This window comes from Limanda limanda, chromosome 5, assembly GCF_963576545.1.
Source record: "Limanda limanda chromosome 5, fLimLim1.1, whole genome shotgun sequence".
NCBI lineage: Eukaryota > Metazoa > Chordata > Actinopteri > Pleuronectiformes > Pleuronectidae > Limanda > Limanda limanda.
This window is the reverse complement of record NC_083640.1, coordinates 13,099,876-13,114,894: the sequence shown is the minus strand read 5'-3', so window position 1 is coordinate 13,114,894 and position 15,019 is coordinate 13,099,876. Positions and strand designations below refer to the sequence as shown.

General features: G+C 42.2%; 2 protein-coding genes across 2 annotated transcripts in view; both read right to left on the bottom strand.

Annotated features, from left to right (window-relative positions):
* Positions 1–915: 915 nt before the first annotated feature.
* LOC133001672 (uncharacterized) lies at positions 916–3,391 on the bottom strand. The gene is made up of 6 exons (XM_061071301.1): positions 3,135–3,391; positions 2,392–2,534; positions 2,228–2,295; positions 1,841–1,969; positions 1,270–1,365; positions 916–1,180 (listed from the first exon to the last, which is right to left on the bottom strand). Exons 1-6 carry the CDS (start codon positions 3,276–3,278, stop codon positions 1,092–1,094), a joined length of 669 nt encoding a protein of 222 aa, XP_060927284.1. The 5' UTR covers positions 3,279–3,391; the 3' UTR covers positions 916–1,091.
* A 3,576-nt stretch (positions 3,392–6,967) lies between these two features.
* The window catches only part of LOC133002032 (single-stranded DNA-binding protein 2), a 55,042-nt gene continuing 46,990 nt past the window's right edge, over positions 6,968–15,019 (bottom strand). Inside the window, exons 6-17 of the mRNA XM_061071763.1 lie at positions 13,488–13,547; positions 13,311–13,374; positions 13,160–13,230; positions 12,646–12,713; positions 11,768–11,816; positions 11,655–11,690; positions 11,496–11,550; positions 11,335–11,405; positions 11,135–11,213; positions 10,953–10,981; positions 10,747–10,845; positions 6,968–9,653 (exon numbers count right to left, since the gene is read on the bottom strand). Of these exons, the coding sequence (XP_060927746.1) occupies positions 9,624–9,653; positions 10,747–10,845; positions 10,953–10,981; positions 11,135–11,213; positions 11,335–11,405; positions 11,496–11,550; positions 11,655–11,690; positions 11,768–11,816; positions 12,646–12,713; positions 13,160–13,230; positions 13,311–13,374; positions 13,488–13,547 (711 nt within the window). The 3' untranslated portion in view covers positions 6,968–9,623. The remainder of the gene's footprint in view (positions 9,654–10,746; positions 10,846–10,952; positions 10,982–11,134; positions 11,214–11,334; positions 11,406–11,495; positions 11,551–11,654; positions 11,691–11,767; positions 11,817–12,645; positions 12,714–13,159; positions 13,231–13,310; positions 13,375–13,487; positions 13,548–15,019) is intronic.

The window sequence follows — 15,019 nt, the reverse complement described above, 5'->3', positions numbered from 1 at the left end:
ATCTATCCAGGAGCTCTTCAGAGACTCCAGCGCCTTGTGGTACTGCTTCGGGTCTCCAGCTCCCATCACATACACCCACTTTCCAAACACCTAAGCAAGTCAAGATTCCAATGTAACTCCAGTATTTTACTCCCATCTCCCCGTGCTTACTAATAATGCACTTTCTATAATCATGAAATCAAACTGTCTTTGAGATAAATAAGAAATCTAAGAGTGTCTCACCAGTTTGGGGTCATCCGGTATAAAAGGTTTGACCAGGTCCTTGCAGTCGGGTGCGAATGCAGCACTGAGGGAAGTGAGAGCCAAGAGCAACACAGCCCCACGAACAGCCATGTTCAGACTGATGAGGATGAGAATCGCTGCAGAGGAAGAGCCTGCGACAGAAACCGTCTAACACCGATTCATTTCCCCGAGGGGCTTCAAATAAATCTATATATGTATATGCTAATCTGGGGGAGGAGGGGGTTTGTACATGCCCAGCCGTGCTGATTTCTTTTCTCCAGCACTGAATGCTCAGCCCAGCAGTCCCCTGGTCCCCCTTGTCGACGGCCCTGAATGAACTTGAGCAACGTGCCGAGACCCGTCCTGGACCCGGAGCAGCTTTTCATTGGCAGAGGGACGGTTGTTTCCCTGTGGGGGGGCCGTGTGGACTCCTCTCAGCGACACTTTAAAACTTTGACTCCTTCTCTCTCCCCCTCTAATGGAGACGTTACCCGGCAACAGCCTTTGTTGAGGTTTCTGGGAAAAGGAGTGCAAAGAGCTGCACCAGTGAATGTGAAGCGTATTATGTTGACATGGGTCAGCACAGTGCCTGGCAACTCTGGCTGTTATTTGAGAGGGGATGAGGAAATGTTGGTGCCGAGAAGCCAGTTTGCTTTTCCCTGAGCAGAATTAAACGGCTGGAACACAATGAAGGAGACTGAGAAGTGTTTTTTATTTCTGCACACACAACCAGTGGAAAACCGTGGAGCCGTTAAAGAATCTAAACTACATTCATGTCGCAACACAAGATTACATCAGTGCACAAGCAGATCACACAACACAAGTTAGTTCATGTTAGGCTGGACTTGTTTTAGGTGTTTGGAAGCTGTTCACTTGGCCGGAGGCTCAGCCTCAGTCGGATCCTTCTCCGTGTTCTCGACGACCGGTGAAGCAGGTTCCCTGTCGTCTGCACACAGATCTGAAATAACAGAAGAGCCATGAAAACGGTTTGCTGTGATGATGGAAGTGTGGGCGGCAGGAAGATGCAGAGCTGAAATGACGACTGACCTGTGCCCACAAAGTGGTACTCTGGGAGGAAGTTCAGACACTTGGCCTGCTGCTTGAAGGTCTCTAGTTCGGACGCATTCAGAGAGCCGGTCCGTGCTTTAAGAGAGGGGAACAAAACAGGAAGTGAGGAGGTGTGGGGGCCCAGAGTCAGGAAGACAAAACCTTGGATTGACATAAAAAAAAAACTTGAAATTTAAAGGTTCAGTGTGTAAGATGTAGGTGAAATGGATCTATTGGCAAAAATCGAAGATAAAATATTCCTAGCGATGTTTTCACAAGTGTCTGATCATGTAAATTCAACCCTAACCCTTTTTTTAATACATTAGAATGGGACCTTTTATATTACTCTCTACGGAGGCCGCCATGTTTTTTACAGTGTACAGTAGCCCAGACTGTACAAACTAAACAACTTTTGAGTTTTTATGACAAGTGAAGGATAACACGGGTTCTCTTTCTTTGGAGGGGGAGGGTGAGGTGAGGGGGTTTCAGCTGCAACGTGCCACTTCACCACTAGATGCCACTCATTTTTACACACTGAACCTTTAATACAAAGAGAAAAAGAAAAACTTACTAAAGAGAAAAAGGTATCGTCCCTTTGTCTTGCCGTCAGGGAGGAGGGTGTAGTCTTCGGAGAGGAGGCAGTCGGCACACGTCTCATAGTACTTCCCATCATGATAGGACGTGTGACCATTGATGTTAACTGTGGAACAAAGATTCAAAGCAGCACAAAGTCAACCACTGCTCTTTTTTCATGTCGAGGACACAGGAAAATACATATAAATAGTATAAATACAGCAGATAATATTAGTTTGTGATATATTTGGATGCTTGTGTGACTGTTTTTAATGAAATTCAGACATTTCTTAGTGATGCAAATCAACCACATAACATAACAGCGCATAGAGAGAGGGATGGTGAGTCTGAAACAAAAACACTGTGAATATGTCAAGATGCGTACAGTTGGTGTGGGTGGTCATTCCAGAGATGGTGGCGTTGGCTAAACCCTGCAGGCATTTATCATCATTTCTGTAATGAGAGAGAAAAGATCCATGTCAACTTCTCAATATCAACTATGAGCAGTGAGTTCCAGAGGACTTTGTGTGTCCTGTGCAGAGTCCTCACAGGCGGTCGGCCCAGTAGATGGTCATGACGCTGCTGTCGGAGGAAGCCGACAGTTCCACCCAGGAGCTGTTCACTGTCTCCAGGTCGGTCTTCAGGCCGGGCTCGTCCCACGTCCCGACATGAAACACCCACTTCCCATAGATCTGCCACACACATCATATATGATAAGACATGAACAATACAGTGTAATATAATATGACATAACATTACATCACATCACATCACATCACATAACATAACACAACATAATACAATAAAATATAATATAATATAATGTTTATCCACTTAAAATGGACAACATTTTTAACACACAATTGCACAACAACTATATCCACTGAGGAAGATCATGTGCAATATGATCAAAAGCTCCACAACAAGCCTAATGGACCTTGTGATGAGAAACTTTAATCAAAGACTTAATTTATATATTATCTTTTTTTATTTTCAAACTTGACAAATACCTATTATTGGTTTGTTATCTGCTACGAATTGCTACTAAATCCCAAATTGTGATTGCTTAAGGCATATAATACTCATGCAGTAATGTGAATGGACAGCTTATAATAATTTCCAGTATGCACCATATATTTTCCATGCAGTTTTCTATGTTTAATCTAATTGTAGAAACATAGAAATGAAAAACAAAAAACAAAACTCTTCCTCATCAATAACCCAGAGGACTGCAATGCAGAGCCTCCTCACGGACGACACGCAGCTCACAACAAGCGACCAGCGTTACTCACAGGGCTGTGGCTGTCCAGGACCAGAGGCTTGACCAGCTCTTTGCAGTCGGTCGGTTCAGACGAGACACCCAGGGAGGCAAGAGCCAGCAGAGCCGCAACCAGCTGTGCAGCCATGGTTTGAGACAGCGGGCAGCCGGGGAGCATCAGCAGTGTCAGGGATCCTGCCAGCTACAGCCTCCTCACAGGGACCAGGGGAAGTGCTCTGTAACAGTGGGCTGGGCCACACACACACAAAAACACACACACTCACACACACACACACACACACACACACACACACACACACACACACACACTGCTTGTTTCAGCAGGGGCCTGTGTCCTATTTAGCCCTTTACATAACAGCCATCTGGCAGAGTCTGAATACCAAGACCCCTGCTTCTTTCAATAGGCAATCACCCTCCTGCAAAGAGTCTCACACACACACACACTCACACACACACACACAGCAGAACGAACACTGAAACTAACTCCTCTGCTGTCACATTACAATTCACGTGCACTCTTACGCAACTCGGACTTGTCTCTTTTGTTTGCTGGGAAAAGTTCAGTGACTTTTAGCCCACTGAAGAAAAAAAGTCAATAATAGATATTTTGTAAGAGTGTTTGCAAAACATCTAAACTGGAGATTAAATGACCAACGATGTTGTTTGACCGCAGGGGTTAGGGTCAGGGAAAGAGGTGCAGTTCGGTCCAGCGAAGATTGGAAAGCACCTTTTCTTGTTTTTGTGGTATGTGGATGAGATTTGATAAAGAAACAGCAGATGATAGACAGTCTTTTTTAAATAGATAATGTTAAGGGAGGTTATGTAACTCATACATCAGTGGTGTTGACCCTTTAAAGATGTGCACTGACACGACCTGTGTTGTGAAACGAACAAAAAACTCTTTCAGTTTCCTTACTTTTCTTTCTATGGAGATCTGTGAACCACACGGATCCAGAGGGAGAAATACTGGATGCATTGTTCAATTTGGAAGCAAACGTTTTGGGGTAGATAATAAAACGAGCCCCTTAAAGAATGACAGCTGCGTGAATGTGGAACTTACACAAGACGAGGTTGTGCAACTCTTTTTTAGAACATAAGCCTCAACATGTTTTTCTTCTCTTAGCCGTGTTGAACTGTTGCTTCCTCCCCATCATTCAAGGGGAACTCTGACTAGTAGTCGCCATGAAAAGACTCATGAATGAAAAAGTATTGAATCACATTCAGCTCTGCTCAGTTTTTCCTTCTCTGACTCCCCTGACTTTTTAGATTTGCTCGGTCATCCAAACTCTTTCTCAGAAATCACCGCAGGTTACCGAGCCATGTCATGTCACGAAGTTACCACACAGATTGTATTCAATTCAAAAAGTAAGTAAACAGACAGTCACTTCTTTTTATCAAGCTTTTTATGCACAGATGAAAACAACAATTGTCCATCACGATTCATGAACCGTACAGTTAATGTGAAATCAAATCACTCATCTCATCTGTAATACAGAAAAGGTTTCTAATAACTGGTACAGATTCATCAAACAGGTGATTTGAGGTTCACAGCAGGTGACGACCTGTTCTTTTCAACGTGGGTTTTCCCTAGGGTTCTTCCTCCTTTACGTCTGTGGTGGCCTCCTCCTCCTCATCAGGACACAGGTCTGAAACAGAGGTGCGAGATGAGGTTAACAAGTGTCTCAGTATGTTACCCAGACTGGTGACTTCTGGCGGCCGCGACAGAGAAACTGCAGCATCTCACCTGTGGTCTCTGAAAAGTGGAATTCAGCCGGGAAGTTGAGGCATGCAGCTTGTTTCTTGAACACATCAAGATCAGCATCGTCTAACTTCCCAGACTTTGCTGCAGGGGCGGGGGGGGGGGTTAGGGTTATAATGTTATCTTAGGGAAAATAGAGTTGGTTGAGAGGAGAGTTGAGCAGGTACAGAGATACGTGAACTCACTGAAGAGGAAGAGGTGTCGGCCCTGTTTGGTTTCCCCGCTCCACAGGATGCACCCGGCGCAGGTCTGCAGGTGCTTCCCAGCCTGCTCGTGCGTGTGGATCTTGAAATGAACTAATAATTTCGCACAGAATAAAAGTCAGTGTTACAGCACATGTAATATGTCCTTGATAATAACGTACTCACATTTCACTTCGGTGTCGTTTCTTAAGAAGGTGCCATTAACATCTCCATAAATACATTTCCCGTTCCTGTTAAAGAGAGTTAAACATGAACAACAGAGACAGGAATTGACAGAAGCCCACCTTATGCACTGGACACTTGCCTTTTAAAACAATTTAAGGTATTAAAAAATTTCACAAAGTTTAACATTTACACTCTGTCCATCCAGCGCAGGGTCATATTGTCACTATCAGGTATGGGTGAAAGCTCTATCCGGGAGCTGTTGAAATCTTTAAGTTCCTTTAGAAACTCTTCATTGTCTGATGTTCCAACGTGGAAAATCCATTTTCCAGAAACCTACAGGACAAAGATGTGCAAAAATAAAACCCATAATATTATCTAACCATCTAACTTTAAGGAATATAAAACACTGGCTTGACCTAAAACCTTCCAGATGTTTATAACTCTCAAACCCCAGATGTTGGAATTTGGAGAATACAGCTCAGCATGAACACACCTCAGTAAAAAAATAAATATATCATTGTTATCCTATGTTAGTGTTATTTCATGTAAAAGCACCAACAGGCAAACTAGAGTAATCCTGAGGACAATGGATGCACCTGGCTTCGCTCCTCCAGAGGTTTGATCAGCTCTGCACATTCTGGATCAGACGCAGCCGTCAGAGAGCAGAGAGCCAGCAGAGCTAAACAGAAGTGAGCAGACATGGTCAGCAGAGGACACAGGAACAAGTAGAGGACAGCTGGACTCCTGCAGGAGGGACTGGACAAGCAGAGGGGATGCTACATTTATATGGGAGAGAAAGAGAGAGAGAGAGAGAGAGAGAGAGAGAGAGAGAGAGAGAGAGAGAGAGAGAGAGATATTGTGGGGTTGTTTTTTTCTATATTTAGCTTCTGATAAGTTACCTTTTGCCATTTCTTGTGTTTAGTGGCTCATTTCCTGTTTTATTTTGAAAACCACACCTTGTCTTTGTTTCCTACTTCTTTCAATCTCTGCAGCCTAAAGTATCGATTCACTTTTATTTTATTTGTAAAGCGCCAAACCTTAAAAATGATTGAGAAACCCAACAGTTCCCTCACTGAGCAAATATAGAGAGAAAAAACTCCCTCTCAAAAGGGGCGAGAGAAGAGAGAGGGAGGAGAGAGAGACCAGAAACTTTAGCGTAACCATCATAGTTAAGCTCAGTCACACTGGCTGTCATAGTGAAAATAAGAAGAATGACATTTAGCTAGTGAGGCTATTAATGATAACAGCAGTGGTGAGATACCTGCAGAGATCGAGAGATTTAGTGCATGATGGGAATTCCTACAGCAGCATAACCGAGGGATGGTTCATACCCGTGTCTCCTCGTCTGCCTTCCCTCCTTCACGGATGTCATGCCACAACCTTGTTAGATGCACTAGTGTCTTGTTTACTTCTCTTTTTACACCCTCTGTTCCCTGTGGTGCGATGTCAACACCACTGCTTCACTCTGGCTGAAAAAGATGTCACCAGCCCAAGATGGCAGCGTCCATATCTGGAATAATTTTCATTTTTCTACGGTGGAAGGCAGTGAAAATGCGTCATCCATCTTTTTTTTTTTTTACAATCCATTACCTTACACATACACCAGGACCTAAAGAAAGGAGTCTAAGCAACAGATCTTAATCGGCAAACACAGTCATTCAGTCGTGTTCATGCCGGCACACACACACAGTCCTCGCAATGAAGAGCTGATACTTTCACTTAAGGGAAGAGAAGCTTTATACCAGCATATTCAAAACCCATGAAATACTTCTCTGTATTTACAAAAACACAATAATAAAGAATAAAAAAGAGAAACTTAACACATCACAAATGGAGTCCCACGTTTTGCCACAAAACAGAAAACATGATTCCATTTACAAATGCATGTTCTTGTACTCCCACTTATGGCTTCAATCTAACAACAACAACAACAGAAAAAAACAACATAATAATATTCTTTTAAAAAAGTCGCAGTTCAGTCGTGATGGTGCATCATCAGTCCATCACTCCATTTTGCGATAACTCTCCGGATTTTTCTTTAAATAATAACAATAATATCAAATACACATACAAGACAGAGGAGCTACATTTGTGAGCTGTACACTTTGCAGTAGGGGAGGGTAAAGGGGAATGTTCACAGGCATATTGACCTTTTATACATGATACAATCCTGGGCAGTGAAAAAAGTTCAAAACGTTGATTAAAAACAAGCTTATTTTAGCTCTGTACCAGCCATCCTCTCATAATCCTCTGAGATCACAGTTATTCCGGATGACACTAAAGTATGGGTGACCGAAGTGAAGCTTGTGTCTTATGGTTTTAAATCTTTACGGTTTATCTTCGATTTCTGTCGTTTTAAAATTTCTGTCCATTGAACTGTGACGTAAACCGATCAATCATTTGGATCCGGAGGTCAAGAGAGGCCTCAGCAAACAAAAGCCTGACTAATATTTCCCTATCTGTTCACCTTAGATAACATCTTTACATCAGACAAAAAAACTTGTTTGTGTGGTTGTGCTGTGAACAGAAAAAAAAAGTCTGAGTTGCAACAAGGGTGGTCTGCTCAATGCTCAAAGATCACTTGCATTAAACAAACAAACAAACCCAAAAATGTATTAGAAGTTATCGTTTATCTGTTGTTCAAACCTTCTTCCTCTTTGCTGCAGTGACAGTTGGCATTAGGGCTGATCTGGTTTGAAGGGTGCTGAATGGTATTTGCAGAACTTTTGGAATCTGTCCAGTAGATCGCCTTTGATGTCAGCCGCAGTATGGCAGCAATGGCTCTGATTTAATCTTATGGGGGCTGTTTTGCCACAACTAAAAGGCTAAAATTATGATTCTGGGTCTTTGCTTAAGAGATATTTCCCTAATTACCTCCCAGAAAACGTTTTGGCCATTGTAGAAGCCTGAAATGTTACCTGGGAGGTATTTCAAAAGTTTGAGGGACATTTCTTCTGTTGCCTCCCGGTGCTTATCAAGTTTGAATGTGTGTATATTTCTGAACACGATCTGGAGCTATGGCAGCAGGCGCTCAGTCCCCCGGAAGGGTCTCCTAAGCTGTACAGGTTGAAGGGTGGAGTCCAGATGAAAAGAGATCCGCTGGTCCTCAAGGTGGGAGGAGCCAGTCCCGTAAAATAAGAAGTAATGTTACGGAAACAGCGATAGAGGAAACTAATGGCAGAAAGGAATTTGTAACTTCTTTGTAATCCCTCAGAGGATTTGCTTCTAGTTTGACCAATAGCTTTTTGGTTTGCTATATGTTAGCTAAGGTTACAAACTTGAACTAGAAATTTCTATAATGCTATGACGGACATTACCAAGCCACTTCATGGACTTTACAGTGTTACTCCACTTTTGTTGTTGCAATATGTTTTATCATCATTATTATAATTTACCATTCCGCCACAACTTGTGACATCAGTGGCTACAGCTCAAAAGTCCCGTATTCTCACTTTAAGCCTTGAACAAAGCTCAGTTTTCTCTGTAGCTGTTCAATGCAGAAAGATATTTCAAGTTGTGAGGAGGCCTTTGTGTGATTTATGTTTTAAGTCTGAAAGTCGCTAACATTGCCCTGCACTCATGTTCCTCATCAGACCTTGGAAATATAACAGAGGTGAGACAGAGGGAAGGATTTTGCATTTTTCACATTTGTGGCTGCAAAGTTTGTGACGGAAAATTAAAAAATAATCATGAAACCCATTTTATAAAACATAAAACACAATTTTAGAAAGCCCCAAAAGTTGACTCTACAAATATCTATGTCGATTAAAATCGCATGTTAATATGATTGTGATGTCTCTCGATTCTCCGCCACCAAGTGATTTCTCACGTAAAGACAAAAGATGTGACAACAAGTTTAGATTCCATTTTTACTGTCATCAAAACAGGGGCTCTATCTCTTTAAGTCCTTGGAAATTTAAACTTTAGCATAAATAGGATACTGGCCATTTTGTTTTTGAGCATGAACTCCGTGACATGATTCCAAAAGGCAGAATCACCTGTCTGTGACTGGAGTGATTGTGCACAGTCACATCGTTTGCAAATATACAAAGAGTTCTCCTCCGGGGGGGTTTCATCCGTTTGGTTCCTTTGTACAGTCTCATGGTTGCAGAGGGAGAACTGATGAATGTTCACCACGTAGAACAGGGGGAGACCAAACAAGGGAGGAGGAGAGGTGAGCAGAAACCAATGAAGGAATGGGGGAAGAGATGTAGGGTTGAGGGGGCGGAGAGGGACGGAGCCCTGTGGGCAACTGTCCAGACTGGTTCAATGGTGGTGGAGGACGAGTCACTGGCCAAGATGACGTCACATCCAGTCTCTCTGCTTTTCACTGCACCAGCGCACTGAGCGAGTGATCGAGGCGCCGCCCAAACCTTCACACACTCATCGTCATGTTTGGAGAATACTGCGGAGACAAATGTCAAGTGTCACTAAGTGTGTGTGTGTGTGTGAGGGGGAGAGAAAAGCAGTTTTGTATTTGAATCCTTGTGATTCCGTTCACGAGGATACCAATATTCTAATATTAACCCGAATAAGGTCTACCTCAGAATAAGCAATAATCGAACTAGGACATGTGGAGTATTCCGAACATAGTTATAGTATGTAGACATGTATATGTCTTAATTGCATTATAATGTCCTATTGGAGTTTTTACAGCATATGGCCACATCAACAGGGGACACACGGGTTTAAACTAAATAGGTGGTGCTTTTGCAAAACTTTTTAAGTTTAACGTTTAAGTTTTTGTCGAGAGTTAGATGAGATGATTGCTATAACTCACATGTCTGTCTGCTAAATTTGAAGCTACAGGCAGCAGCTGCTCAGTGGTTAACATAAAGATCGGAAACTGCTCCACAGTTTAAATAAACAGTGATCTCTACTTCCTGCTCCTTGTTGAGGGAATGTCGCTTTGGGGAACTTCCCTCAGCAAACATTCCATATGGAAAATCCTGTTACGTCGATCTATCACTTCCTTCATACGTCCCGCAATAACATAAACATCTCAGATAACTGCTGCTGCTAATATGTTGATATAATAAGGTTGAAATAAAATATTGACTTTATACTGAAACAAATTCTGGCATCATTACATAACAGATTACATTGAGAAATGTGCATAATTTATGAATATATGTATGCTAAAATAAACATAATAACTAATTATACTGAGGCAGGATTAAGGAGCGATACTGCAGCCAGCCACCAGGTGGCGACTGAAAAGTTTTGGCTTTACCTTTTGGGACCTTTCATGTCTTCCATCTTTATAAACAGTCGTTAAGCTAAGCTGTTTGGCTGCAAATTGTAGCTTCACATTTAGCATGAAGATTTACGGGTTACATTGAATTTTTAATTGTGTATTTCCCAGAATGCCACCCACTTCTTTAAAAGCACTGCAATGTTTTTCAATACAATTTTGGTTAAATTTTATGTAAGTTCTCTGCAGCACCACCCATCAACTCCCTATGATCAATCCGAACAGTAGCTGACGACTGACTTACACTTTCATTCTGAAAAGGGTTGAGGAAGTTTCCTCCCATCTCTCCATCCTCCCTGGGGGTCCCCGGCTGGTTACTCATACTTAGGTTACCAGGCGAGTTCTTTACAAAGGTAATTCAAACGAGACTTAATGAGAATACTGTGCCTCAAAAATCACTGTGCAATTTACAAAAATGGAGGTTCAAAATAAATAAAAAGCTTCTCTCACCTTAGGCAGACTGTCCATATCACCTGATCCTGTGAGGGAACATGAGTATCTTAATAATGCAAATCGCCATTATCATGTGATAGATTTTTTGTATAAAATAAATTTATATAAAACATAAATAAATAAATAGAAGCAGAGATATGGTGTCAGTGCAACACCTACAAGAAACTTGTTCCTGTTACCTAATGATCCGTTCATGTGATGAGGTTCCATTCCAGCCATTCCCCCTAATGGGCCATCGCCACCTGCTCCCATAGGGAACTGAAGCCAACAAACAAACACGAGAGGCAGTGATATACCTGTAAGAAATGTGACCACAATACAAAGTAACAGTCCTAATATCCGCCCCCACACACAGTAATATATTAAGGGTATGACTCACATTTGGTCGGTTTCCACCTGGAGGGACTGTGTTTATCAAAGTGTACATGTTGTCGCCGGAGTTGGTTGAATCTGATATAAGAGACGTAGGAACAATAAGATGATAGAAGAGCAAATCATTGTATATACACACTAATGCACACATGCATACACAGAGCTTGCCTGCTGGACTTGGCATTATTGGGGTCCCAGGTGGCCCTCCGCCTCCTGGAGGTCCCTGAAATTACAGGTTTGTTTTCCATAAGATTCATTAATAAACCCATGAATAACAGCTTACATGCAGAGAAACGTAGTTAATAAACTCAAACACACAGCACATACCACATAACTTCCTGGAGATGCAGAAGAGTATGGGGTCTAGAAAAATGCAGAAGGATAAATCATTAAAGAAATGAAATAACTTTAAACTGAGGTGTCTTTGTTAGAGCACTTACCGAATTGGAGTTTGGAGGATTAGGCCAAGGTCTTCCCCCACCAGGTCCCCTGAACGCACACGCACACGCACACACACACACACACACACACACACACACACACACACACACACACACACACACACACACACACACACACACACACACACACACACACACACACACACACACACACTTAGACTTTCTGCCTTTGGCAAGCTTTGTCGTTTCTAATTCATTTGGTCAGAGTTGGCAACAACAAAGTCTCCCAGTGCCAGAGAGAGGTGATGGGAACAACAACGAGAAGAAGAAAACAGAAGCACATCAAAATAAGACAAAATGGAGGAAAGTGGCCTCTCAGCTCCAACAACCAGGATCATAGAGTAAAGACGAGTAAGGATGTGTGTTCCCCATCTACTGCAGCTTGTGAATCCTCACTGAGAGCCTTTTTCTTCACGAGTGCCTTTATACTATGTAAGACAATCTAAAGCCATTTCATCAATTTATTTCATTTCATTTCTTTTTTTAATACTATGTTACTGCTTTAAAACATTTTTTAAGTCTTCTACAGATCATTTTTATTTGTTTGTTTACCCTGTTTAATCTCTTTACCTCTTTTCCTTTGCTTTTTTTAACTTATTTTGAATTGTGCTTTTCGTCTTAAATTTGTCTTTGTTGTTTTAAATGTTTCTATACCACACTTTGAATTTACCTGTATTAAATTTGTTTTATAAATAAAGCTGTCTTGCGTCGGAGTGATATACATTGGGGGTTGGATCATTTAGATCTTAAGAGATAAATGGAGGTGAAAAAGGAAATTTGATGAAGCCTTGAGTTAGTTACTCTGTTTGCTTCACCCTCTCTTTCTATGTGGATGACATCGTGTGGATTCCACTCACATGTTCATGCCAGGCATCCCAGGACCAACCAGGGCGTTCAGTGGGGGTCTCATTCCACTTCCATAACTCTAAAACAAATCAAACAAATAAAAAAAACATCTGTAGTTATATGTGTATCTGAACCTTGGGCTGTATATAAAGATGGACGACATGTCTCCACTTCTTCCCGCCATCCAGAAATGAAGCCAAAGTATCTGGAATACAAACGCTGACATCTTTGCCCATGACATCATTGGGAATCAGTCTCAGCTGTCAATCATGAAGTTTCATGAAATTTTTATATCTTCAAAATAACTCATTCAAACCAGACTTACTGGAGAAATTAACACTTGAACTAACATCAGTGTGAACCACCGTAAATGACAGGAATCATCTTTAATTAAAAAGTATTTGACATGTATTTTTGACTTTTGGGGAGCCGCCATGTCATCAATCTTTATAAACAGTGTGAGATCTGGACGGATTATCAGGAACAGTTTTTGTAAATATCCCTGTGAATCATGTGGCTCCGTACCTGAGGCCCGAGCGGTACCATGCCTCTGGGTGGAGTCATCCGCTGCATCGGCCCTCCCATACTGGGATGTCCTGAAACACAGAACATCAACAGTCAGCAGCAAACACAACCAGCCATACCTGTAGTCCAGGGTTAAGGACTATAGGTTTACCTTGCTGTCTTGAGGGGTCCATTCCACTGGGTAACATCGGCTGACCTGGGACTCCTCCAAGTCCCTACAGAGGAAAGAGGGTCCTTCACCAACAATGTCATCACTTAGCACACATACTGACACTTTCTACAGTCTGCAGTTCTTTCTGCTGCCAGCAGGTGTCAGTGGGGCTCTTACCTGATTGGGTAATCTGAGGGGTGGTCTGGGTCCTCCGGGGTACCGAGGTGACATAAAAGGCTATAAAAAAAACATGCAGGAGTTATAAACACATCATGTGCAGGACATTCACTCAAGCTGGGGCATCACAAGGGTGCAGTGAGGGGAGTCATGCCCATGTTGAGACTATAACAACAACACAGAGATTTTTAAGGACAAATCTAAATATATACAACATAATAAAACCTAGAGTAAACACTACTAAACTTGGCAATAAATCCTGTGTCGCCAAACCACATAAACCCTTTTTATAAATCTTTCTTTCACAGGGCTTGTACAAACTGAGCACTGCAGGGACATTTCTCTCACTCTCCAAAAACAGGAAACCAACCAGAGCTACATGTTGTCTGTTGGGTTTGGGCTCATTTTCCTTGCACAACAATCCCATGACAGGAGAGTGGGGACGACGACCACATTTTCATTGGATAGCGTTTACTGTGTGTGGAAAAAGAGCGAGGGGAGTAAAGGACGAGGTTTGTTAATCATGATGCCAGTCTGTGTGTGTGTGTGTGTGTGTGTGTGTGTGTGTGTGTGTGTGTGTGTGTAATCTGGAAGCATGTGTGAGAAGCTCTTTTGCAGCTGTGAGTGTGTTTTCACTTGTTCTCGCCACAGACGGTAGCAACGCTGTAGCCATGTCTGCTGACTGATTCCACTGAGGTGAGAGGAGTCAGTCTTCAGTGTTGGCGAGGCAGTACTGCAGCTGGCCACTAGAGAGCAATGGTCCACCTGTTATGACCGAGGTTGTCTCTTTAATAAACTAACTTCTTATTCCCTGCTGTGCTGAAGATCCGTTCAAATGAAAACAGAAACGAGCAACACACATATTCAACTACACTATATATGTTATATTTATGATTATGATTATAAATGAAAAACTCATATAAATAACAACTTGTCCAGTGTTAACAACCCCCCTTCTCCCCTTGCCCACTGTCAGCTGGGATTGGCTGCAGTGACCCTCAAAACGATAGGCAGTATAGCTAATGGATGGATGGTTGGATGAATGGATGGATGGATGGAAGGATGGAGGATGAAGCGATGGATGGAAGGACGGATGGATGGATGGAGGATGCAAAAAACGTCTGAGTCCAGTTAATCAGAAACTTCTGCTATAATGAATGAATTTCCTAAAACCTGAATGACGAAACTGTCGTATTTGAAGGACTAATTGGTTTTGACAGGACCTTATTTTTCAATTGATCTACAGACAGAGATGGAAAACGCTGTTCAGATCCATTTCTCAGAATTTTTTGAAAGCGGAGCTGAGAAATGTGCATGAAGGCTATTGATCTTCACGTCAGACACTATCACAGATAATGACGGCCAATCAATGTGCAACTGGCAGAGTCTTTCTGACGGAGAACAGACATGATCTGGGACAAAGACACATGTGGATATTTCCCCCTCTCTCACAGATTAAGGAAACACACTTAGGTGCACATGGCCATAGTTTACCAAGTGGCTCTTTTATTATTTAACTGTGTGTTCTAAAG

Coding starts and splice junctions, on each gene's coding strand:
- LOC133001672 (XM_061071301.1), bottom strand. CDS start 3,278: ATGCTCCCCGGCTGCCCGCTGTCTCAAACCATGGCTGCACAGCTGGTT. Junction 2,535..3,134: donor TCCTGGACAGCCACAGCCCT/GTGAGTAACGCT, acceptor TGTGTGTGGCAG/ATCTATGGGAAGTGGGTGTT. Junction 1,970..2,227: donor AATGACCACCCACACCAACT/GTACGCATCTTG, acceptor TTTGTTCCACAG/TTAACATCAATGGTCACACG.